General features: G+C 43.1%; 1 protein-coding gene across 3 annotated transcripts in view; it reads left to right on the forward strand.

Annotated features, from left to right (window-relative positions):
- The first annotated feature begins 664 nt into the window (after positions 1 to 664).
- PHKA2 (phosphorylase kinase regulatory subunit alpha 2) overlaps positions 665 to 24,252 on the forward strand; it is a 43,502-nt gene continuing 19,914 nt past the window's right edge. For 2 of the 3 annotated variants that reach the window (XM_075704835.1, XM_075704844.1), the window contains exons 1-16: positions 665 to 742; positions 5,460 to 5,618; positions 6,993 to 7,040; positions 7,547 to 7,715; positions 8,576 to 8,658; positions 9,293 to 9,373; positions 11,513 to 11,611; positions 11,935 to 12,081; positions 12,315 to 12,368; positions 12,925 to 13,047; positions 15,038 to 15,133; positions 16,536 to 16,643; positions 17,330 to 17,408; positions 18,832 to 18,966; positions 20,939 to 21,048; positions 23,800 to 23,944. In XM_075704835.1, the coding sequence (XP_075560950.1) occupies positions 665 to 742; positions 5,460 to 5,618; positions 6,993 to 7,040; positions 7,547 to 7,715; positions 8,576 to 8,658; positions 9,293 to 9,373; positions 11,513 to 11,611; positions 11,935 to 12,081; positions 12,315 to 12,368; positions 12,925 to 13,047; positions 15,038 to 15,133; positions 16,536 to 16,643; positions 17,330 to 17,408; positions 18,832 to 18,966; positions 20,939 to 21,048; positions 23,800 to 23,944 (1,714 nt within the window). The remainder of the gene's footprint in view (positions 743 to 5,459; positions 5,619 to 6,992; positions 7,041 to 7,546; positions 7,716 to 8,575; positions 8,659 to 9,292; positions 9,374 to 11,512; positions 11,612 to 11,934; positions 12,082 to 12,314; positions 12,369 to 12,924; positions 13,048 to 15,037; positions 15,134 to 16,535; positions 16,644 to 17,329; positions 17,409 to 18,831; positions 18,967 to 20,938; positions 21,049 to 23,799; positions 23,945 to 24,252) is intronic. The other variant, XM_075704852.1, reaches the window with a different exon arrangement.

Here is a 24,252-nt window from a genome sequence, read left to right on the forward strand (position 1 = left end):
TAAGGCTGAAAAAAAAAAAAAAAAAAAGGCTTCCAACAAATGTTCTGGCCTTTTGCAATTTGTCGTACGAACTTACGATGTACAACATCGCCTTTATTTTTGACAGTTTAGCCTGACTTTCGGCACTTGTCACCCTACGGCTCACGCTAGTCGGCCTTGCCTTGCCACGGGTGCCAGCCCCGTGGGCACGGACACCCGTCCCTCCCGCTCGCCCCTCCCGGGGCAGCCTGCAGAGCCTTGGGAAAGCAGCTGCAAACACCGCAGGGACAACCCTGCTGGCTCTTCAGAAAAGCTGAATTGGGGATTTCCAGCACCCCAGCCGCACGGAAGCGGCCCTGCTCTCTGGGGGCCTGCAGGCTCCCGCGCCTGCTCCCGCCCATTCCGCCGCCGGGGCAGCCCGCACCCGCGCTCGCCCAGCCCCGCCGTTCGCCCGCCCGGCCGGAGGGAGGAGGCCGGCCCTCCCGCCCCGCTCCGCCCCGCCCCGCCTCGCCGGCGGGAGGGAGGGAAGGAGGGCGAGCCGGCGCACCGCCCGCCGCGCAGGCCGGCTGGCAGGGCGGGAGGAGGCTGCGGCCATCTCCGGCTGTCGCCGCGCCGATGGCGAGCGGGGCCTGAGGGAGCCGGGCCGGCTGAGGCGGCAGCGGGCGGGCCGGCCGGCCGTGAGGCGATGAGGAGCCGCAGCAACTCGGGGGTGCGCCTGGACGGCTACGCCCGGCTGGTGCAGCGGACCATCCTCTGCCACCAGGTGAAGGCCGCCGCCGCGGGCTCCTCTCCGCGGCTGGGGCCGCGATGGGGCCGGCCGGGGCGCGGGGGAGCCGCGGCGGGGGGGGCTCCGGCGGAGCGGCTGGAGCTGCCGGTGACCGCAGCCTGGGTGCATAAGGGGCACGACGGGGCCGGTGGAAGAAAACGCCTCCTCTCCGCGGCGCCCGGCCTCCTTCCCGTGTCTCCTCCTTTCCCCGCCTGCGGGGGAAGCTGAGGCGGTGCGGATCCTCGGGGGTGCTGGCCAGCCGCCTGCGTAGCGCACGGTGGAAGACAGGTGGGAAACACAGCACGCCTGAGCTTGCAAACAGTAATGCTGCGCATAGAATGTGTTCGTGGTCATCCTACAGACGCCCACCCCTTGTAACGCTCTATACATACATGCCCGTAACACAGTTAAGCCCCAGTAACGCAGAGGTCCCTAGCAGGGCCTCTGAAATGCGTCTGTCGGCGTCAGCTCGGTGTACGCTGTGTGCACTGTGTGCACTGTGTGCACCGTGCGTGTGCAGCCGTGCACGTCCGAGAGATTCCCGTCCCTGACCGGCTGCGGGTGCAGCTGCTGCCGCGCTGGCTTTAGCGGAGCGACTTCTCCTGGTGTTACGCTGCTTGGGCTCTGGCTTGTCTTACGCTGCCTGTGTATGCGAGCAGTGAAAGAACGAAGACGTCTGGGCCGGTAGGGAAAAACTATGACCCACTCTGTGTTTTTTGGCCCGCGCGTATGCGTGAGTGTGTAGCGTAGTGCTCTCTGCTTAATGTGCTTGCTTCACCAGGCGGGCTCTAAGGATGGGCACTCGCAGCGTGCTCTGCGCTGTCATGCTTCGGTTAAAACAGTCCGGTACATACAGATGAGAGCAACAGCGTTTTTTTGCACGAGTCAGTGCCCAAATATACTTGGTTGCTGAGAGTTACGAGAAACTGGAAAGCAGTGAAAGAAGAGGTAAGGACCCAAATCCGCTTAGGTGGGTAAGATTTTTGTCACTGACTGTTGTTTTGGGCACAGGGTCCAGATACCTGTGAATTAATGTTTGAATACTAATTATTGTAAACTTACTAAAAACAAATGCAAGGACATGGTACAAGTGGTGCGAGAAGATAATTTTGCTCTCTTGCTGTGCTGGGGTGCAGGAGATACTTGCAGTTTTGCTCCTGTCTCTGCCTTTTGTCTGCAGGATGACCTTGGACAAGTCACTTTAGCTTCCAGTGCCTGCCTTGATTTCCGTGTTTATAGGATGAGGATGCAGGTAACAGCCTCCATTAGAGGAGAGATGGAGCGTCTGGGATCCAGAGATCAAACATGCCCCATGAAAGCTGTGCTTTACTGATATTAATGGTTAACAATAATAAAAAGGGTAGCTTAATGGCAATATGGGACTTTATACCAGTGACCCAGAATTTTGTAATTGCTATTTGCAGTGCTTGGATGCATGTTCAGGACTCAGTGCTGCCTTTTTCACTAAGTGCTTAATGCTGGGAGAGTTCAGAAGTGGGAGAAAGAGCTAAGTAAGTTTTTTCTGTGTGTGGACTTGCTTTAGTCACAGGCTAGCAGCAAGGCAGAGGGAAAACGATATCACAAGAGGGCCCAGACATGCTGCAAGACAGGCTTCTAGATTTGTTTTCTATATCTACACTTTTTATGGTTTTCCACTGCAATAGATTGAAAATGTCCTGCTCAGCTGGGTGAAGAGATGCAGTGCTTGCTTCAGAATATACGTGCTACCAGGCAGACATACATGCAAAGCACAGGTCTGGACCCCTCACCGGGGTTGACAGTTTTCCATATGTGGCACCTTGCAGGGTTGGATCCGTAGCAAACTATTTCTTGTTTGGCAAGCACTGCATTCTGCTGATCAGTCCCTGCAGCATGCGTGGTGATAGGTACGATCCTGTTAAAGGTTGTACAAGGAGACTAAGACCAAAAGACTGGCTCCTGGCTCATGCCCTTGCATCGGTTATACCAGCCCGCATGGTGTGGGGTCTGCCAGCTGTTGCACGTGCCCCTGGGAACAGGGGCCAGAGGGATGCTTTGACACTGGAACTGAGCAAACATTGAAGAGCATCGTCAGAAGGCTGTTCTCAGCTGCTTGTTACACTTGGTAATTTGAATAAGAAAAAATGTGAACCTTAAGATACGTCCATAAAATAGCAAAACTTAACGTCTATATACATTTTAAGTATTGCTATGGTACTGTAAAAGAAAAGCATATGGAGCTGATAAGGAAAGCATGTTTGGCATACATCTGTCGGTAACCCCGATTGTGTTACGTCTGGTTTCATGCAAACAATCTATCTGCAAACTTTGCTAGAGCTTACATCAGTTTTCATCTGACGGGTCAATGAGACAGATGCAAATTAAATAGCCTTTCAGCAAGATGCTAAATGTGGACTTACTTGTATTGCTGCTGTGCTATTTTTGTGCTGGTATTGCTGAAGTTCTTATTAGTGTCTGGTCCCCTGTAGGAAATGGTGTTGTGTTTTGTTTTTTGGGTTTTTTTTTTGTCTCCAGGCTAACAGATAGACTTAAAAATAGAATTGGACACAATACAACAGTTTAAAGTCTTAGTCCAGCAATCAGCTTTCTGTTGTGGTGCTCTCAGCTCATAGAACCCATGGATGCTTGTAAAAATCTTTGCCCTATGGATCTGTATGTACAGTGCAATTTGCAAGATGAGACCCGCCAGTCCAATTAGTGATCACTGCATAGATGTAATGCTTTGAAGTGCTAGCTGAGCTAAAATCCTTTTGACATCTTCGGGGTTAAGCACACCCAGTGTTTCTTCAGGTTCTTTAGCACCTTGTAGGGGTTTTACTTTTCATATGGTGTCAGCAGGTAACAAAAGAAAAGAATTGTAATTTTTAAGAGTAAGTACTTTATTAAAAAAAAACCAACTTAAAAATATTAACTGATTGTGTTGTTTTGCTAACATTCTGAATGTGCATAAAGACATTAACGTGTTGTCAGTCCATGAGAGCCAGCCCCAGTGCGCTCCAAGAGCTGGGACCTTCTTGTAGAGGAACCAAAGGCATTGAAACTGTGATAGCTGCTCTTGGATGTGTTTAACGTGGCCTCCTGAAGGCAGGCAGGTTCCTCCAGGTCCATCCCTGGGGACTCAATGGTCTTTTAAAGTCTTGCATGGGCCATTTTTCCAGGATTTCTGTCTTGGTACCTAGAGGCATTTTTATTTTGCAGCTGGCAGCCAGCCCAGCATGGAGGGTGGGGAAAACAAACCAAAATAATCATTTGTCAGTCAGCAGGGCGATCTCTGTCAAGCCAGGGCTGCAGGTACATACACATTTGTTGTACTACATGGGAGGAGGGAAACAAAGTCCCCTCTAAAAATACTGGGAATATGTAGACTGCCTTTTCAGATCCTGGTTTTTGCCATACAGATACAGCACTGAACTGGGAACAGGGTCTCCTTTCTTTGGTCCCTCATTTATTCTTCTTCTGTTACTCCTTGGTTTGACTTTTCAAGTTCAGAAAGAAGATTTTGAACCTCCTTGGGTTCATATGTGCTGCTTTACCCATCAAATAGATGAGTAGGTGGTCCTGCTGTTGTTATTTGATTTGTGAAGACCATGCTAAGGGACTGTTTCAGCAGAACTACGCATTTCTACTGTCACTGAGCCACTAGAAGTTACTGTATTTAAACAACAACAATAGCACTGCCTGTGCCCAGTCATGTGTGTCAGGCTGTCACCCATGTCTCGTTCAGTTGTCACATGCAAAGCCCAGGAAATTGTAATCAAAAAATAACTACAGAAGGAGTTGAGTGAACCTCTGTGTGGCAGAAATTAAAAATTGGTGTATGTATTCTTTTTAATTTTACTTATCTTTATTATTGTAATCTTTGCCCCTTGTCACACCAACCCTGGCAACTGGTCTTCATTCACCCCACTGAAATGGGCTGTAAAGACTCGATTTGATTGAAAGCTCTGACAACCTTTTGCCTCTTTACCTCATTTCTTTGTTAGTGAAGAACATACAACTGAGAAAGATGGTCTTAAAAATTAATGATAATGAAGTAATGGGAATTAATGATGAAATTAAAAATTTAATGGGAGTATTTGGGATGCAGGAGACTACTCAGTGTGCTGGTTTTCAGGCAGTGCTGCAATTTAACACCATCAGAATTTGTCTTTCTGTAAGTTTTTTCAAAGGAGGATATAAAAAGGCTTTGCATGCATTCATGCTTTAGCTGTCATAAACCAAGCAGGTAAATAAATAGAAATACTTTTTTTAATTTCCTAGAAGGGAAGTAGTGTTCTTTGACTTCAAGATTATGCCACAGACCAATTGCATAGAGAATAGATCCTGGACTCAGTTTCTAATGTTAACTCAGTACCCTCTATTCCTTACAAATACGTAAAATTTAAATTCCTATTTCCCCAATGTATTTCAAATTTCACTCGGTGACTTAGCTAATACTCCTATGTGGATGAGGGTGCTCAGCTGGATGCTATAAGCTTTATATCCTGAAGTGTTCAAAGAAATTTTGCATTTCAGATATGTGAGTTTGGGAAAGAAAGATAGGACCTCACTTTTGTTGTGAAATTGTGAGCAACCGCAGTGTGCAATCAGTATGAAATCATCTCTGGCCTTCTCTTTTGTTTTGTTACCCTTTGATACGGAAAGAATTGGTGTGTCTTAACAGCTGGGATTTCAGGTGGTAATGTTTGTTCTTTATTCTTTCTGCCGTGGTTAGAATCCAGTTACGGGACTGTTCTCAGCTGGTGCGGACCATAAGGATGCTTGGGTACGGGACAACATCTACAGCATCTTGGCTGTGTGGGGACTGGGGATGGCTTATCGGAAGAATGCGGACCGGGACGAGGATAAGGCCAAAGCCTACGAGCTCGAGCAGGTATGTCAAAGTTTGGCATAAACCAGTTATACCGTTTGTTTTTTTTCATACAGTCGTGGTTTTGAATGGTGCATTCGCATTGCTGCTGTGTCTAGCTGCTGAGTCTAGGATCTGGCAGGGTTTTCCCATCTTGGAGTACGTGTCTTGTTCCTATGATGGCAGCATCCATGCAGCGTGTGGTGTGCAGTGTTCCCTGGCAGCCTTCCAGCAAGCAGGATTTGGAGAACTGGGTGGCAGAGAGGTTAACATCTGAATTAAGATATAAACAAAGCAAAAACATGTGTAGGAGTCAAGCTTCCATTGGTTGGCTGATTGTTGAAAATTGGGCTTCTGAGAGATTTTATGCCCAGATTTACAAACGTCTGATTAAACCTTGAGATCCCTCATGAGGTGTATTATGGAGCAGAAAATCAAGCCTAGGTTGCTTGGATCCTAGGGTAGCAATTTATCTGCTAGACTATTCTTCCCCGTAAGGAAAAGCATGCCATTTAAAGTAGCAGTCTTTGAAATGTGCACTTGTGTCATCTCACGGAAGTCGTACATGGTGTGTAGAGGTATTTGATCAAACCAGACAAGGTAGGGATCTCCAGACTGGCAAGACTCATGTGCTGGAAAATTGGAAGGGGAGGTAGCTCACACAGTTAATTTCTATAATCTGCAGCTGGGAAAGTGGGTGTCAGAAGTGAGAGTGTAGAGGTGGGTTAAATGGGAACTGAGGGAGTGTCAGTGTCCTGCTGTTGTTTTGAAGGCACTGGGTAAATTTTCTGCTGACGTGTACTGCTCAAACCAGGGAGGTCTGTGGTGACAGAATAACCTTGACTTGGTTTGCATGATTGTATTTTAAGGCTATAATAGTTCTTGGATAAAAAGATGGGGTTGATTTTTTCGTTTAAGACAAAATCTTGTGCTTCTCTTTGTACGCACTAAAGGCCCTTTCTTTACATTAGTCAGCTGCTTTCTGTTGTACTGTATAAAGAGGGGAAGAAGCTCCACAGGTTTTCCAATCATGTCAATGTCTTACAGTCACCTACCAGCGTTCCCTGGATCTGTCACTCTAAAAATCATCGTCATCATCATTATTACTATTCTTACAAGACGTAGCATTCGTCTTACTTCCTTAGCTGGACAGAAGGACCACAGCGAGCTGCGCCACTGTTTAGAGAGGGCCTTTGGGAAAAGATTTGTTCTCCTAGATAGGGAAGTGAGAATAAAAATCAACCAGTATATTAAAAAAAGGCATGTAAAGCATTTCAGGCAAATATGCCTTTTTTTTACCTTTGGCAGGACGTTAGTAGGGGGGTGTGAACTTTGTTGCTTTTGAGTGTTGTTTGTAACACCTGATGAGGGTGTCACTGGTCTGTTTTGTTCCTGCAGAACGTTGTGAAGCTCATGCGGGGACTCTTACAGTGCATGATGAGACAGGTAATGTCATAGGTATGAGTGGAACTAGGACGTGGTGCATTTACAAAGCATTTAGTCTGAGGCATGTATTCCTTCCGTCTTTTTCTGTAGTGATTTTTTTTGTGTGTGTGTGTCTGTGTGTGTAGACAGTGGTGTGGGGAGTCTTTTTAAAACTCTTTAGTTTTCTTGAGCAAAACTCTGATCTTACTTGTGCCTTTTTGAGATTGTGCTCGTAGCGAATCACAGTTTTGCCTTTGCAAACTGATTTTCACCAAAATGCATACCTGTAACTAAGATCTGAACTCAACAAGGTAGTTTCATTTTATTCTTTCCTAAAGAGATGCAGATGTAGCTGGAGCCTAAAGTTAGAGATGTGTTTAAGCACTCTGGTCAGTCAAAACACAGTGAAGTGAGGTAACAAAAATTAGGACCTCAAGTTTCTCCTCACCTAAGAGGTGTTAATTCTTAAATAGTTTGGAGAATTTCTTCCAAAATGTTTCATATTTGAAAGTTGTTGTGTTTTTTAGGTAGATAAGGTGGAGAAGTTCAAACGCACTCAGAGTACCAAAGACTGCCTACACGCCAAGTATAACTCTGCTACTTGTGCCACCGTGGTTGGGGACGACCAGTGGGGGCATCTGCAAGTGGATGCAACTTCCCTTTACCTGCTCTTCTTGGCACAGATGACTGCATCAGGTAAGCAGAAGATACTTTAGCCTTGACTAGTGTTGCAGTCTTTTTCTATTCTAGCTTCTATTTAAAAAGGAAAAGAAGTTGTAACTAGCTTCAAAGACCTTTACATAGTTATTACTAGAAGGAAGTAATATTTCTCTGGAAAAGAGGTGTAGCTTAGTTAGGATTTCATGTTTATAGTAACTGCCCAGGCAGCATCCATTCCCTTATTGTTTGTTGGTGTACAAATACATGAGATATTCACAGTCATGTCAGAGAAGAGTTTCGTGTTTGAAGACTATGTAGGACGTCCTAATGGACAACCAGGTTTCTTCAGAGAGTGGCAACATTGGGGCAGGTGCCACTAGTCCCATCTGTGTTCCTCTTCTCACTGGTGCTGTTTTATCTTGTGCTCTTCTCAACTGTACTCTTCCTGTGATGATAAGGATTTGTTTCCTTATGTGTTTTTCTGTCCTCAGAGCCCCTTGCAATTGACCCCTGCAGAGCGGGCACCTGGTCGTCCTGGTGGTCCCTCAACAGAGCACTAAGTGGGTGCAGGGGTGGGGAGCTGCAGGAATTGGGATGCACTGAGAATCAGAGCTGGCTTGGCTGTCTCTGCTTTGTACCCACCATGTCTGAATGCCACCCTCCCAGGGGTGGTTTTTGGGTGGTCTTTGAAACAGTATGTATTGGTGGCATTTGAAGTATTTTATCAACAGCAAGTATTGAGGCTTGCTGCCTGATCTTTTGAAATCAGCATGAGTTTTTCCATGGATTTCAGTGGGCAGTAGTTGGTAGCAAATAAACAAAAGCATGAAACTCACTGAAGAGTAATTATTTCAGTTCTGATACGGTGTAATTACTCTCTTCCCTTCTTTAATCAGGGTTACGTATTATCTTCACCCTTGATGAAGTTACCTTTATTCAGAATCTTGTTTTCTACATAGAAGCTGCCTACAAAGTTGCTGTAAGTAGTTATTCATATGTAAAACACCTGAACACTGCTCAGATGTGGGTGGAAAATTATTTTTTGATGGAGAAGGAAAATACGGACTTCCTTTTCCATGAGAAGATATCAGAACCTGTCAGTACTTTACATTGTGAGCAGCATTTTTGAAGATGGTGGGAGGGCTGTGGAAGATACACTGCTGCCTGGGTGAGGTATACTTGTTCTATCATAATAATAATAGTTTTTCTTTATTGATAATTATTAATATTTCCTGATGTCTCATTAAAATCTTATGGGCCTTTCTAAAAAGAGCAAAGTGTTAATAAACTTTTTGGAAAGTGACGAGTTGAAGGGGCATAGGGAGAAGCATGAACAGGGGGAAGGATAAAGGGCTTTCTGTGTTCTGTGAAGACAGTGATTCATGACTGTAGACCTGATCTTGCTGCAGTATATTTTTGTGTGCTGCTCTTTAAACATGAGGAGGGGCTCTTTGGAGACTTGGAGCCTTTTTTTTTTTTTCTCTCCTCTTTTTTTTTAAGGCAAATAAACTGATTTCACGCAGGGATCTGGTTTTGTTGTGGGGCAAGGAGGGGAAACATTATTTCTGTATACAATCATGCCAATTTTTTTCTTGATGACATTGTTTTTGCAGGATTATGGAATTTGGGAACGTGGTGATAAGACAAACCAGGGCATCCCTGAACTGAACGCGAGCTCCGTAGGGATGGCCAAAGTGAGAATGTCTTCCTGACACCTCCTTTGTGGCTGTTCTGTCATGCTGAAGGGCTCTGACAAACCTGATGGCTTCCTTTGCATAGTCTTCTTGGCCACTGCGATAGTTAACTGATTGTATAAGAATTTTTGTTTGGGTGTGAGTGAGTATTTTTCAGTGTAAAATCCTTGTCATAATGGCTTTCATTGAAGGACCTCAGCACAGTTGTTCTGGGGATTGCAAGAAGGGTACCAGCTTCATTGCGGCATGAATTGGACAGATTCAGTGAGGTGCAGTCTCATTAAGTGGCCTCTGCTTTTCTGTCCCTCTTTCTTAATTCTCCAGCCCCAGTATTATATGTGATGTTTTCATGGTAGGATTGTCAGATGTAAACTCTGGAAAACAGCAGAATATCAGTCTAAGAAATTATTCATACGTAATTTAGAGAGAAAAATGAGTAAAGATGTACTTAAAAGAAAGTGGATATTTCTGCTTCCCCCAAAGCACAAGGTCATGGAGATACTAAATGAAGCTCAGAAGGCCATAAATGTAAATGTGTAATTGACAGCTACCTTTTTACATGGTGTCTGGGGGACTGACAGAAGCCAAACATCACTGAGGTCAAAGTATAGTTGCATTTCAGCAGGATTTATTAGTTACCAAGATCTTGTGTGACTGCAAGAGGGAGAAACTGCTGGTCTTGGCCACAGTTCAGTCGAATAGCAATGGGGCAGTGTATGTGGGGGAGGTTGTTCCTTAGCTGTCCAGTACAAATTTTTTTTTGCACTGAACAGCCTGATGTGGGTTGCTGTGGTCTCTGCACGACTCCTGGGTGCGTTGATGTCAGGGCGATCTGCGGGACTTGCTGCACAGCGTTGCTTCTCTGTGGCTGTGAGTTCAATAAAAGTGCTGTTTAGGGTGGGGACTGCAGGGGCATGCTGGAGGCCCTGATGCAGAGGGTGAGGTAGATGCTATTTTTTTTTTAATCTGCCTCAGGAATTCTCCCTCTTAACATTTCTCTCCCATATCTGCTTTGTGTGGCTACCCGTGGCAGCAGTACAGCACAGAGCATATGCCCTTGAGTGGATCTCAGCGCCTTTTCTGCACCATTACGACTGCCCGTGGTCCTGGCTATCAGCCCCTCAGCAGGGCTTTCTGCTGCTAGCAGGAACATCTGCTGCTCTAGCGCTTGGCTAGAGAGGGAGGCTCTGCAGAGCCAGTAAAACCATGTTTGTGTTGGAAGAAGAAAAATACCCTTGCCTCTCTGCAGGAAGATTAGGCAAACTGCGCTGCGTGATCCTTCCTTTGTCAGAGATTGGCATTACCGTGAACCTGCAGGACAAAAATGGGCACGGAGCAACATTCAGTGCTACCACAACCCTGTGAATATGCATTTCAGAGGACAGCTCTGCTAGCCTGACTCTGGCTATTGAGTCCTTGCTCTCTTCCTGCCACATTCCCTGCGTGGTGCTGCAGACCCCGCTTCTGCAAAGCCAGGTTTTGTAGCCTGCTAGGTTAAAGTAGGAGCGCCCAAATGGAGTCGGTGGTTGGGCTGCTAGTGTTTTCACTAGGCAAATGCGTTATGGCCAAAGAGGTATGAGATATGGTGATTCACCTGTTGACGTGGAGCATGCTGTGCCTTGGCTGGCTGTGTAGAGAGCAGATATCTCGTTTCTCTTTCCCTCGGGAAGTGATAGTGTCAGAGAGGTGGTGATGCTCTCTTCTTGGGGTACAGGCCTCTGCTGATTCTGTGGCACCTTGAACAAGCCTTCCTCTTTGAACAGCCCTTCAGGCAGGAGGAGTGAAAGGCCACCGAATGGGGGGTTATTTTGGTATATAGGCCAGAAGGAGCATTTATTACTAAGTGCTTTAATATTTAGATATTATCTCAGTGGAAGACCTGCTCCCCATTGTTTTGCATTGCCTTTAAATTCTAAAAGGGTCACCAGCACATCAATCCTGTACCCTACTAGTGGAAAGACAGAAATACTTACTTTTTCTAAAATATTGCCAATCTTCCCTTTAAAGATGAAGAAATGTCTGTGGAGCAAAATTTTGTCTTACGTAATTTCCTTCAGAGGATAAGCACAGGTGCTAGGGTGTATACTTGGCTTAAAAGGTATTTAATGGTTTTGGGTTGTTGGTTGGTTTTTTTTGAAGGCTGCTTTGGAAGCAATTGATGAACTAGATCTTTTTGGAGCTCATGGAGGACACAGATCTGTGATTCATGTTCTTCCTGATGAAGTAGAACATTGTCAGGTAAAAATTAGTCTTCTGTTTCCTTTGTTAGGGGGAAAACCCAAAGCCCTCTCCCTTTTGTTTTTAAATGAAATGTTGAATAACTGAATCAAGAACTTAACGTAATAAGGATGGCATCAGACTGTGCCGTTCACCCTGTTTCTAGTAGGTCATGTGAAAGTGAGTGGTGTGAAGCATTCTCACTCTAACTCAGTCAAAAATAATTATGCTGTGAGTTTTCTGTCAGTTTGCAAATAGTATATCTACTGCATTTGCACTTGACATAGTCTTTTCAAGTAGGTAAATTGTTTTACGTCCCTCTCTTCTGTTCCTGTTTTGCTCAGTCTATTCTATACTCCATGTTGCCAAGGGCTTCCACATCAAAGGAGATAGATGCTGGCCTCCTCTCTATTATTTCTTACCCAGCTTTTGCAGTGGAGGATCTAAACCTTGTTAATGTGACCAAGAGTGAAATCATATCCAAATTGCAGGTAAGGGTTTCCTTCATTTTTATTTTCCAGAGGGAAAGAGAAGCAGAACCTCCCTTTCTTAACTGAAAATCCTAATTAAACAAGGGTTGCCAGATTTGGTGCATCTGTGCGTGGAAGAGAGGGAGGAAAATGCCTGAGTGATGCTTAAAACTCGGCACATACTTCTATGTTGATGTTAGTCTGTGAGGAGGAACAGTATGTGAAGTTTTCTGTAATTTTGTCTTTTTTTACAGGGCCGCTATGGCTGCTGTCGCTTTCTCCGAGATGGTTACAAGACACCCAGAGAGGTACTTCTGATACATATTTTCAGTAGACATTAGGAAGAATTTTATCTTTTGCTTATAGACATGTTTTGTCTAATTTACATGAAGGGGTGAAGTTCTGTATTGCTGTTAAGACATCTTAGTGGATTTGGAGGTAATCCAGGTATCCACCCTAGAAATGACACATATCTGAAGGAAGCTAAGGGTTTGAAAACCAATTATTAAGGATAGAACATAATGAATAATTGTGTAAGAAATGAACCCTTAAATATGCTTATGGTGCCTAAGCACAGGCGGTGTCTCTGAGGTGTCCCAAAATATCTTTGAACTGAGGCAGAGACAAGATTATTTAGGTGACACCTAGATTCTGAGTCTGGGAAGGGTTGATTTGTGTAGGGAATGATTAAATCAGTTTGAGACTGAATGTGAAAAAGAAGTCAGGAGACTGCATGAAAAGTATTTCTGGTGTTTTTATTGGTTTCTTGGTTTTAGTTACTGGTATAAAGTAGGCTGCCATTATGATTGGAATATGAGTGACTAATTTAGCACTGTGACTAAACAAGTATGATTGAATTTCTAGGATCCCAGCAGGCTGCACTATGATCCTGCTGAGCTCAAGCTCTTTGAGAATATTGAATGTGAGTGGCCGGTATTCTGGACATACTTGCTAATTGATGGAGTATTTAATGAGGACAAAATTCAGGTGAGGAAAGAAGAAATTATTTTCAATGGAAATGCAAAGCCATTTACTCGCAGTATTTTGTAGCTTTTCTCCATGTTTATTTTGGGTATCAGTTGGATACCCCATCAGCAGGATGAGAGTAGTCTCCAGCCAATCTCACCTTCCCGGAGAGTTCGTGGTATGGTAGAGGGTGCGGTGTTGTGTACACTGAGGCCTCGTTGCCCTCTCTCTACTAGGTTGAGTGGCTCTGTTAGCTGGTGTGGTCAAACTGGGCTGAACGGGGTCAATTTACCTGGTTCTGTCTGATTGCCGACCTTGATGCTCCTTCCCCAGTTACTGCAGGATGAGACCAGCTGCTTTTTCCCCGAGTCTCTCTGGCTTGGCTGCTGAGAACAAGATTCATAGTACCTTCAGTCCTTTTGTACATTCAGGGAGATTTGGGATTGGATTATGAGGAGCTATTTAATTTTCACATATATCCTAAGTTGATTGATGATTCCCTAAGTTACTTCATGCCTCTACTCTGTCAAGCATGCAGTGGTCAGGGGATCTAAATTGACTGTAGCCCTCCAAAGATTATAGTGGCTCCTGGAGAGTATTGGTGAATTAAAGCATGACAAGTGATTTAAAATCACCTAGTATACAGAGGGACAGGAGACTGCTAAACATAACCGCTTAAAAAATAAAATGGCATCAGAAACAAAACAGGGAATTTCAGACCAAAAAAGCCCTCTTTCTGTACCAGTTGTTGTAAATCAAGTGATGTACTTAAAGACACTAGAAATGTAAGTTGCTTTCCTGAACACAGTAAAAATAGTCTAGTGGAGAGAGAAATGGTATTTCATTGGGGGAGGGGAGGAATTGGGAAGAATTGGGAGGTTTACTGAAATGTCAGTCATGTCAATAAACTACCACTTCACAAAGCAGTCTCTAGAATTTATTTGGGTTATCTGGGATGGTGTGTACCTGGTTGCCTTTATGGTGTGCAGATGAGCTGTGCTAGGGCATTGGTCAGACCAGGCAATTGCTCCCGGTTCCCACTGTTTAAACATAGGTGAGTGGGTCACTGAGACACTCAGGTGAGTGTCTAGTCTTCCCTAATTACTGCTGCAAACAAGTGGTTGCAATGGCAGTGATTGTTAGAAAAATAAGTGCCCTGAGGACTCAAAAAGAGTGGAGAAGGGCAGGATACTGAAAATATCAGTGTACAGTAATATGAACTTGTGGGTACATTACCTTGAGTGTTCCACTGTACTCAGAAAGGGACAGCAGAAATAGGATTTCAGAGGCAGGTGCTGGTAGTGCTTGAAAATAGCTTCCCTGTAAGTAAAAACTTGGAATGGGATAGTTAAGAAATGGAACAAAATAAGGGATCTGGTAAAAAATATTAAATGTTCTTTATTTTGTATCAGTCTGGTATTCCTGTTCATAATATGTTGTCTAACAACACGAGAACAAGCGGATTTTCTGTTCAGTTAACTTAGGTATTTTTTCAACAGTTTAAATCTATTTTAAGTTTTCCATGGGGCAAATTTTTAACCAAATCAATTAAGAGAAACTGATTTCCCTATCCTGCAAAGCAGAATTCAGAAAATCGTAGACAAATGTGCATGGTAGAAAGCTAACAAATAATATACCTTACACTTTTATGGATATTAGCAATCCTGACATCCATGTCACTGCATTGTCATCTGTTGCAAATTTCATGTAGGATTTGTTCCAGTAACTTCTTGATAGGAATATGTTAGAAGTTTTGTACTGCAGTGGTGTGTTCTAGATTAAAGATGTGTGTTCACATTTCTGAGGCTCATAATACTGAGATGCTGGAACAGTCTCTGAGAATTTGAACCCTGATCATCCATCAGCAAGTCATGATCTCCAACCCCCCCCCCCCCCCCCCCCCCCCGAACTTTCAGCAGAAAATTACTGTTGGAAATTACTAAAACTTTAACTTTACTGTTTCCGTTTTGCTGACTGTAATGTGAATTCTCACTCTAAAAAATATTTCCAGGTACAAGAGTATAGAGAGGCTCTGGAAGGAATACTTATTAGAGAGAAGAATGGAATAGTGCTAATGCCTGAACTGTACGCAGTCCCTCCAGAAAAGGTGCGGTGAAAATGCAGCATCCACTTCAGTACGCGAAGTATAGATATCAAGATGAATGCCTGTTTTATAGTTTTCCTGTAGCTGATAAATCTAAACCAGCAATAAAAAAAGACTACTGCACATCATTTAAAAACTAAGAGACCTCTCACAGCTCCTGCTGAGAAATGGTAAACTTTAGGCTTCCAAATGGTCACTTTTTTACTTGGGAATCTGGGTGCCTATGGAAGTATTAAAGCCACTCTAAAGTTTTAAATCCTCATAGCAAGACACATATGTAAAAGTGCTGGTGCTGACTTAGGACCTGAAGCTCAAAGCAGAAATAAAGCACAGACTGTCCTGCCTTGTCTAGTCTATCGGTTGATTGTGCTCTTTCTTTTCCAGAGCTTGTATGTGAGAGGGAAACAGGTTTCAGATGGCTTAGGCTTTGGGCTGGTTTTTTTGTTTGTTTGTTTTTTCTTTTCCCCTCATCTTTGCTGTTACTGTTTAACTGATTCTCCCATTGTGACAGAGCAATGCAGATGAGCTTATGTGCTCTTCCACACTGTTTGCCTTTGTATCCCTCCCTGGCAACTTCTTCTGCTCCAGACTTCTCAACCCTCACTCACTAAGGGTGTGGAGCCTGCTGGGTTGGTCTGAGTTTGGGCAGAAAATGTTGACAGCTGATGTCTTGCTCACAGATCTGAGGTGGAAACTCTGAATTGCCTTCCTAGAGGGAACAACCATGTAAGAGTGAATGTTCCTTCATGTGAATTTTGGTATGATGATGGTCTGATGAACATGACAAATAAACAGGGTAGATTTTGCCAGTCATTTGTAAATTTTAAAATGGCTATGGTAAAGATACCGTCTAGGAGGGTTTTTCCCCTGCCCTCCACAGATCTATATACTGCAAAACCAAGGCAGTTTTTCTTTTTCTAAATTAATCAGAGTCTACTCTTAATTTTTCCATTGACCATTCTTGCTAACACAGGAAAGGTGGAATAGCCTTCATTTCTGGAAAGCATCTTTACTTCAGGAAGCTAGGTAGACATCAGTGAAGTTCAAGTGTCATCTTGCAAGGGGTTGGAAAGCAGACACACAATTACCTACGAGCTGCCCAGAGGGAAGGCAGCAAAGGCATGGTGAGAAGAAAGGGGAAGTGCTAACACCAAAGCTATAATTGCCTGCAGAGTCCCCATTCAACATCCAGCTTTGAAGGGTGGAGCGGTGTATGAAAATGAACCATAGTTCTTGTCCCAGAAAATGTGCAGCCTTAAAAGTAAAACCAAGGTATCTGGATGTCAGTAATAATGGCAGGTTAGAAAGGGTGGATGGTAGACCATATTATTTCAAATACTTCCATGTTACTAATTGTTCTTCACAACTTCAGCGTAATTTTTCTTGCTTATGTGTTTGTTTTCAGGTGGACGAGGAGTATGAAAATCCTCACTCAGTGGATCGTATCCCAGTGGGAAAATTGCCTCATCTTTGGGGCCAATCATTGTATGTCCTTAGCTGCCTATTAGCAGAGGTAATTGTTTCTTGCACAGTAGGTGAGCTTGTATTTCATCTTGTTTTGAGATGGCTTGGGCTTTAAGTACAATTTGGTTGACAGGTAGGGGACAATGTGTTTTCCAGCAGAAACATGTACATGAACCATGGAGGGGTGACTGAGCTTTCAGGAGCTTTTTTTTTTGGTGTGTGTATATATATAGATATGCAATTGTCTGTATCTAATCAAGCTGAATAAGTTGTCAGATGGACTGGATATATGGTTAGGCTAGAGGAATATGCCCAGGCTGACTTGACTGTCCCAGAGCTAGGATTTTGCACTGTTCCAGCTCCACTAGGCTGTGCCTTGCTCTGTGGCATAAGGTGCCTGCAGAGTTGTCCCATATTATCCATTGAATATCTCTGTGGAGCTGCAAAAAAATCACTGGTCTGGCAAAATTGGATCAATTGCTGCAACTCTAAAATAGGAAATCTGAACATGCAGATTGTGTCAGTCATAACCATTGTCGTCTTGTTCTGAAAAATGTTGCAGCGATTGTTTTTATTGAGTGTAGTGGTGTACAGGGTAGATTAATCAGGCTTTAAGTCCTGCTCTCCTGGTAAGATATGAAAATTGGTTAAGATTTCTTCTAGATGTCATCAGAAGCCTTTTACTTAATTTTTGTTTGTTTCCTTTCTTTTCTCTTTCTCTTGCATTTATTCTAGGGATTTCTTGCTGTGGGTGAAATTGATCCCTTAAACAGGAGATTTTCCACTGGATTTAAACCAGATGTTGTGGTACAAGGTGAGGGAGTTCTTTGAACATTGTGGGTGAATTGGATCCTGTGATGGTGAAGTCCCTACGTACAGGAGAGAAGACAGACATGTTTAAAGACTATGTGGATTTTTGCATGGGGTGTGGATGCTTCGTTGATACTGTGAGAATGAGAAGGGAGTTGTTTGCCTAGCTTCCTTTTTCCAGAAGGCAAGATCAGGCTTAACAAACTTTTTTTAAAAATACTTGTTAACATTTTAAGACTTGTCAGGGACTGGAGAGTGGCAAACTTAATCTTGTAGTGAAAAGGAAAATCTTGGTGGATTCTAGCAAGAAAGAGCAGGACTGACAGGAGATAGGTCAGTTTAGTCAGGTTCCTGTGCAACCCCTTTTTGGAGGGACCAGAGAGCAATGAGTGGGGGGGATCTCTTTACACAGAAGTGAGGCAGCCAGACTTTTCGCTGCTGCAGGGAATGGCTTCTTTAGTCAATGCAGGAACAGCCAAAACTGGAAAATTAAGCAGAGGACAAACACCAGCCAATCAGGGCTTAAAGGCTTTTCAAGGACCTGTACAGCTCTGGAAAAGCAACCAGCTTGTTTATGAGGAGAAGCTGTCATCAATGATACTGTGGCCTAGGCAGGTGGTTGTTTACCCCCTGTTGGTGTTTCATGGAGATGGCATTTTGTTATTCTGAAGTGCTTAATTTCTAGTGGAAATAGAAGTGCTTGCTTATTTTTAGCATTCTTTGACAAGTATTTATAATGCAAAGAAGAATACTGAATTATTAGTCCTAAACCAATAAGCCAGCTAACATGGACAAAACCTCAAGCAGGACAAGGGGTGAGATCAGGGATCAGGGCCTGGATTATAAATTCCTCTGATTTTGGAACTTATTTTTTCTCCTACCTCTGCCACTTCATGGCCTCTGTAACACTTATTGCTATACAAGTAACAGCACCTGTTCCCCATTGTCTCGGCTCTGTTGGTATCGTGTGCTGTATTAAAACAACAAAGATTTTCAAGTCATGTTTCCCCTTGTTTTATGGGGCAAAAGCCCTATCTGCTGAAAGAGACTGCATGATCCAAACTAACAGTACTGAAATAAATCAGAAGAAACTGATAAAGCCCCAGAGAACCTGGTCTAACCTCAGAGCTGACCCTGCTTTGAGCAGGAGGTTGGAGTAGAGACCTCGTGAGGACCCTTCAAACTTTAATTACCCTGTGATCCAAAGTGGACAAGAATGACAAGACATGTTGAGAAGCGGAGAGCCAAAATCTGACTCCCTCTTGCAATCCCTTTTGATCTCGCGGGCTCATAAATTAAGAAAGAAGTAAGGCCTTCGTACCTTTTTAGTGAACTAAATGCAGTAGTTCAGAGGTGACAGTAGAAACGTTCAGTTAAAAAGAGTAGAGCATTAGTTCTTACTAGTGTCTTTGTTTTCTGTTATGCAGTAACTGTTTTGGCAGAATCTAATCAAATTAAGAATCTCTTGCAAGACCATGGAATCAATGTTCAGAGCATTGCTGATATTCATCCGCTCAGAGTGCAGCCAGCTCGCATCCTGAGTAATCTCTACACCATGCTGGGTAGGTATTTGAACATGGAAGCCTCTCTCTACTGCTGTGCAAGGTATTTTTTTGAGGGTGGTGTTTTGTTTTTTGCTTTTCTTGCTTCACACTGTCTTCATTTCTTTGGTTTCATTTGTTTTATTTAAATCAGTTTCTTTGATTTAAAAAAAAATGCATTAATGCAAAGAAGCTTAACAAAACTAGAGCTTCTGTCTTAAATAAGGGACTCCAGTGGGGCGGGGGAGGGGGGGAACCTCATTAGAAAATGTGGCCAAAATACAAGTTTCCTTGTGCCCTTGGAGTTGGGCAAGAGCTGTCTCTTTTCTTGTCCTGCAGGAACTACTTCCACAGAGAAACTGGCTATAGAAAAAATGCCTGGAAAAACACACACACACAAAAATCAAATGTTTTTCCTTTCAGAAGTCAGAGTACTTCTGTTTTAAGTCTGGAAACTAAGCAGTGTGGTTGCCATTCTACCAGCAGACAGCCTGGGAAGTTTCCTGCTCCAAATCAGGGAAGCTGTGCTGCTACTAGAGCATCTTTGGGCTGTCAGGTTCTTGCTAATGTTCCTTCCAACCCTGAGCTGAGTTGAGCTGCTGAAGCTCTCTGTCTGTTGCAAACTCAGAAACCTTTAGGGCTTTTCTAAGCACAGGAGTTTAAATATGTTCCAGTTCCTCAGTGATGGACCTAGAGGCTTGTTTTCCCCAGAGCCTGGCAGTTGGATTAAATAAATGCCCCAAAACTCCTACTGGTTCTAGTTAAGTTGAAAATCTTTTGATGACTGTCTCTTTTGATAATCCTTGCTGAAATGAATGGGGTCTTGGTGGAAAATCTTTTACGTGTATTCCTAATTGAACTTAGTTTTACTATTTCAAGTATGCCAGCAACTCGTGACTCAAAACGGTGGATGTTACTACAAAGTGGAGTTGAGGTGGGGTGAAATCAGCACTGGTAGATTCCTTTGCAGCGTGGACAAGGGGAGCCATATTGTGCTTCTGTGTCAGTCTGGAGCATGTTCCCATGGCAATTTGGTTATGGATAATGCTGAAGGAGAGTATGCGGCTGTTAATGGGATGGGTTTTGGTTTTTTTTTTTTGTTGTGGTGGTGGTTTTTGTTGGGTTTTTTTTTGTTTTAACAGGAAGTTTTTTGGAAGCATCTAAAGTAATGGGGCCTTCAAAGAAGTTTTAGAAAGTGCACCATTCACATGGAGAAGGAAAATTGCATGTGCTGCTTTTGGGAAAGAATTTGTCAGTTTATCACAAAGAACTTTTAACGAACCATTTGCAGGGCTTTGCTGAAGCTTACATTTATTTCATAATAGTTCATAATAGCTTTCTTTCACTAGCGGGGGTGAGTAGGATGATTTGACACATTGGTGTATTGTTTTTAACAGTGACTTCTTTGGGAATGTTCACAGTGGTATTTTTTCAGGCACATAGTTGTTTGGCTCATATTCCTTGTCAGACAGATTCAAGTCAGCTCCTGGCTGCTGGAGCAAAGGGTACAGTGTGGATCATTTGCTAATAAGCTCTACTGAGAAAAGGTGGGGCTTATTAGCCTAATGAATGAAAATCTTTGTATTTGGATGTACTTTGCATTTCAATTTAGTCTTCTGTGGGCAAAAATTTTTCAGGTTCTATAGTGAAAGCACTGCAATTTCTATTGTTTGTTGATGGCCTTGTTTTTGAAAGGTCATACCTCCTGTCCTTAGTGGGGAAGCTTTGGGTGCTGATCAATGACTGTAATTAAAAGACCCAATCCCCATGGTCAGTGAAGCCAAAATTTTTATTTTTAATCATGCCTTTGAAGAACTCTAGCTATTATATTGGTGGTTGCTACAAAACACAGCAGTCTGTAGCATCTCAGTCTGTTATCTGTCTTCTGCCTTGCTGATATGAATGAAGTAGATCTCCTTGTCTAAAGTGGTTGTTGTGGAAAACCACACAGGACATGTTAGGTGAGACTTTTATTTTTCTCTTTTCTTTACAGGCCGGAACAAGAGCATGAAATTAAGTGGACGGCCACACCGACACATTGGAGTGTTAGGCACCTCCAAGCTGTATGTGATAAGAAATCAAATATTTGCTTTTACCCCTCAGGTGAGCATGTAAAGCTGACAGGGAAATCACTGCTTGCTTAATGGCTAATCATTAGTGAAGCGCTCTGCTTTTACATGCTGTCACACTACATTAGGTAGAGCAGGGCTGAGAAAGCCGATGTGCTTTGCTTTGTGGCTCTTTTAAGAATGCTGGATGATCAGCATGGTAGGAGTGCTGGTAAATCTCTCTTCTTTCATACAGAGTCAGGCTTCTTTGGCTTCTGGCTTAGGAGAACACAGCAACTCAATAGTACAAAGTTGTTACTAATCTCTGCCCAAACCAACATTCTAGCTAATGAAATAGTTTCTCCAGAAATAGGTCACTTAATATATCTTTGTGCTGGTTGCTTTGATGGAAAATTTAGTTTCACATAAGTGTGCCAAGTACCATAACCCCCAAGAGACTAAGATGTAATCTTTTTATTATATTGTTGAAAGGGTCAGTAGTGCTGAGAAAGGGATGTTCCGTCTTTGTTTTCTGTTTAGTGCCTTTTTCAATGTAGCTGGAAGTTTGGATTCTCCCAGAATTAATGGCTCTTATTTATACATTTAATGAAATATGACACACTCCTATAGACTTATTCTAGCAGTTGGTACTAGAAGGCCAAGGGATCACCTACTCCAAACATGTGCAACTGGAGCAGGATAAAGAATGCTACACCCTCCTAAGTAGATGTTTGACTAATGCAGTCTTTAGATTCCAGTGGAAGACATTCAGTGGTCTCCATAGATGGCTTCTGCAGTGCTTCATGATGTCCAAACAACATCAGATTTACTGCAAATAATGTGGCTCCCTTCCCATTCTTCCTCATGTCAATTGATCACAAGCAGCTTTGTAACAGCAATTTGTTGTGTTGTTCCCCTACACCAATTTTCACTTATGCAAATTAGGGAAAAATTCCTTAGAGTCATGATTTTTTTCAAAATAGCTATTCGTCCACATTTTACTATGTAAGCAGGACCCAATATTCCAGCTGAAATCTTGCCATGTATCAAGCATGGATGTACTTATTAATATATTCCAAAATAGCATTTATCTTTGCATCAGCAACACACTGACAGTTCCTGCTTATTCCATGTTTGACTAAAACCTCCATACTATTTTCCGTTGTACTTTGTAGCCAGACATTTCCCCCTGGCTTTTTTTTGAGGGGAGTGGAATTAATGTTTAATTTCATGTTCCTAAGGTTAGCAGTTAACTCATCTGTGTTGATCCTGAGTAATGTCCACAGATTGTGTGGTTTTGTAGTTTGTATTTCATCCTGTTCTCTAATGAAAACATTGATTAGGTGTGGGGCAAAGGCTGACCCCATTTAGATACCCTCTCTTTCTGAAAAAATGGTTAATAACTACCTTTTGAGAACGATTTTTCATGCAGTTCTGCCTCCTCAGGTGTTTTTTCTTCAGCTCACTAGTGTGAAAACTTGCAAAAGTTGAGAGATGTCAACCACTTCCTTGTACCTACCATGTAGTTGCTCCCAAAGAAGGAAATTGGACTGGTTTGCTGAGATTGGTTTTTGATATGACTGTTCGGCCATCTTGCTTTATCATTTTCTAATTATCTTGACAGTCTCAAACTGGCTTTGTTTTCCTGAGCTTTCAGGCACTGAAACTGGCGTGACTGGTCTGTGTTACCCTGGCTCTTCCTTTTTAAAGATGGGCAGTGTATTTGCTTCTCTCTGGAGTGCTGGGACTTGTTCTTCCTGAATTATCAAAACTAATTGCAAGTGGCTTAAGGATTGTTTTGTCTAGTTCCTTAAGTTCTGTGAAGTAATTTCTCTGGACTTCACCAGCTTGAATTTATGTGCTCTTTAACCTGTTCTTCCCATACTCAGGCTGGACTCCTGTTGCTTTGTTAAAAGTGGTATTACAGGTCATAATTCACTACTTCTTTTCTGTCAGTAAAAACAGCATCGAATGCTTCAGCTTGTCTGTATCCTCTCTTCCTACCTCCTTTCTTTCTTTCTTTCTTTCTTTCTTAACAGACCTACAGTTTCTGTATTTTCTTGTTACTTCTGATGTGTTTACAGGATGTTTTCTCCTTGACCATTATGTGTCTTACTAACTGATATTTATTTTACATCCCAATCTCCTTTTTCCACCCCTCCTCAAGGCTTATGTGCTTCCTCAACTTTTGTTGTGGCTGCTTTGACATACTTTCCATTGTTTGTCCAGCTTTTTTTGGTTTCCAGCTCCTGAAGTAGCCATAATAGTCTGTTACTGTGATTCTTGGCTTTCCTCTGTAGTGGGAACAGCACACTTTACCATTGTACGTTTAATGTACCTTTTTTCCACAGTAACTGCCAGCTTTTCTGTATTCTGCTTGACTTTCAGATTGTTCCCAAGAGACATACAGTTACTAGTCCCCAGTCCCCAGCATGCACTTAAGCCTATTTATTGTTTTTGTTGCTATTGTTAGCTTTTTCTTCCACATTCAGAGTACTTCCATCTTCCAGATCATAGGTTACTATAATTCATCATTGGGAAGATTCTGCTTCATGGGTGTGATTGTCTACTTTTTATTTGTATGGCTTACTTCTGTCACGGTCAGCCTACAAGTGTAAGAAAATGGACTCCACACAAGCATGGATTTCTTTTTCACAGTGGCAGGCCTTGTTAGGGTAATTTATGCAGTCCGTGTTGTGGTCAAGAATAGCTCATATGGCTTTTGTGAATGATTTAGGGGAGGAAATGGAAAAAAATAAGGAGAGCACTGACGACTACTCATACGTCATATTTCTCTGTTCTCTAGTTTGCTGACCAGCATCACTTCTATCTGGCTCTAGACAATCAGATGATTGTGGAGATGCTCAAGACAGAGCTGGCTTACCTCACTTCTTGTTGGAGGATGACAGGGAGACCAACCCTGACGTTTCCCATCACACACACAATGCTTGGTAAACTTAGTTTTCTCTGTTTCAAGCAGAGTAGATTACTGCAGGGGAGTAGGATGGAAGACAGTTTGAGAGGAGACAGGTGGCATGACTGTTTCAACATCTGAGTTTTGCCATCAAAAGGACAGTTTAACTTTCTCAAGTGTACGCTGAATTTGGATGACATGGTAATACTGCGTTTTGGTTTTACTCCCCCTTTATATCCTTGCATCTCCCCATCATCTCCATACTATTTCTGTGCAAAGAAATTTGATAGAAATCCCTTTGGAACTTGTCTTGAGTAGGTTGGGGTTTGTCTTGAGAAATCCCTT

This window comes from Pelecanus crispus, chromosome 1 (genome assembly GCF_030463565.1).
Source record: "Pelecanus crispus isolate bPelCri1 chromosome 1, bPelCri1.pri, whole genome shotgun sequence".
Taxonomy (NCBI): Eukaryota; Metazoa; Chordata; class Aves; order Pelecaniformes; family Pelecanidae; genus Pelecanus; species Pelecanus crispus.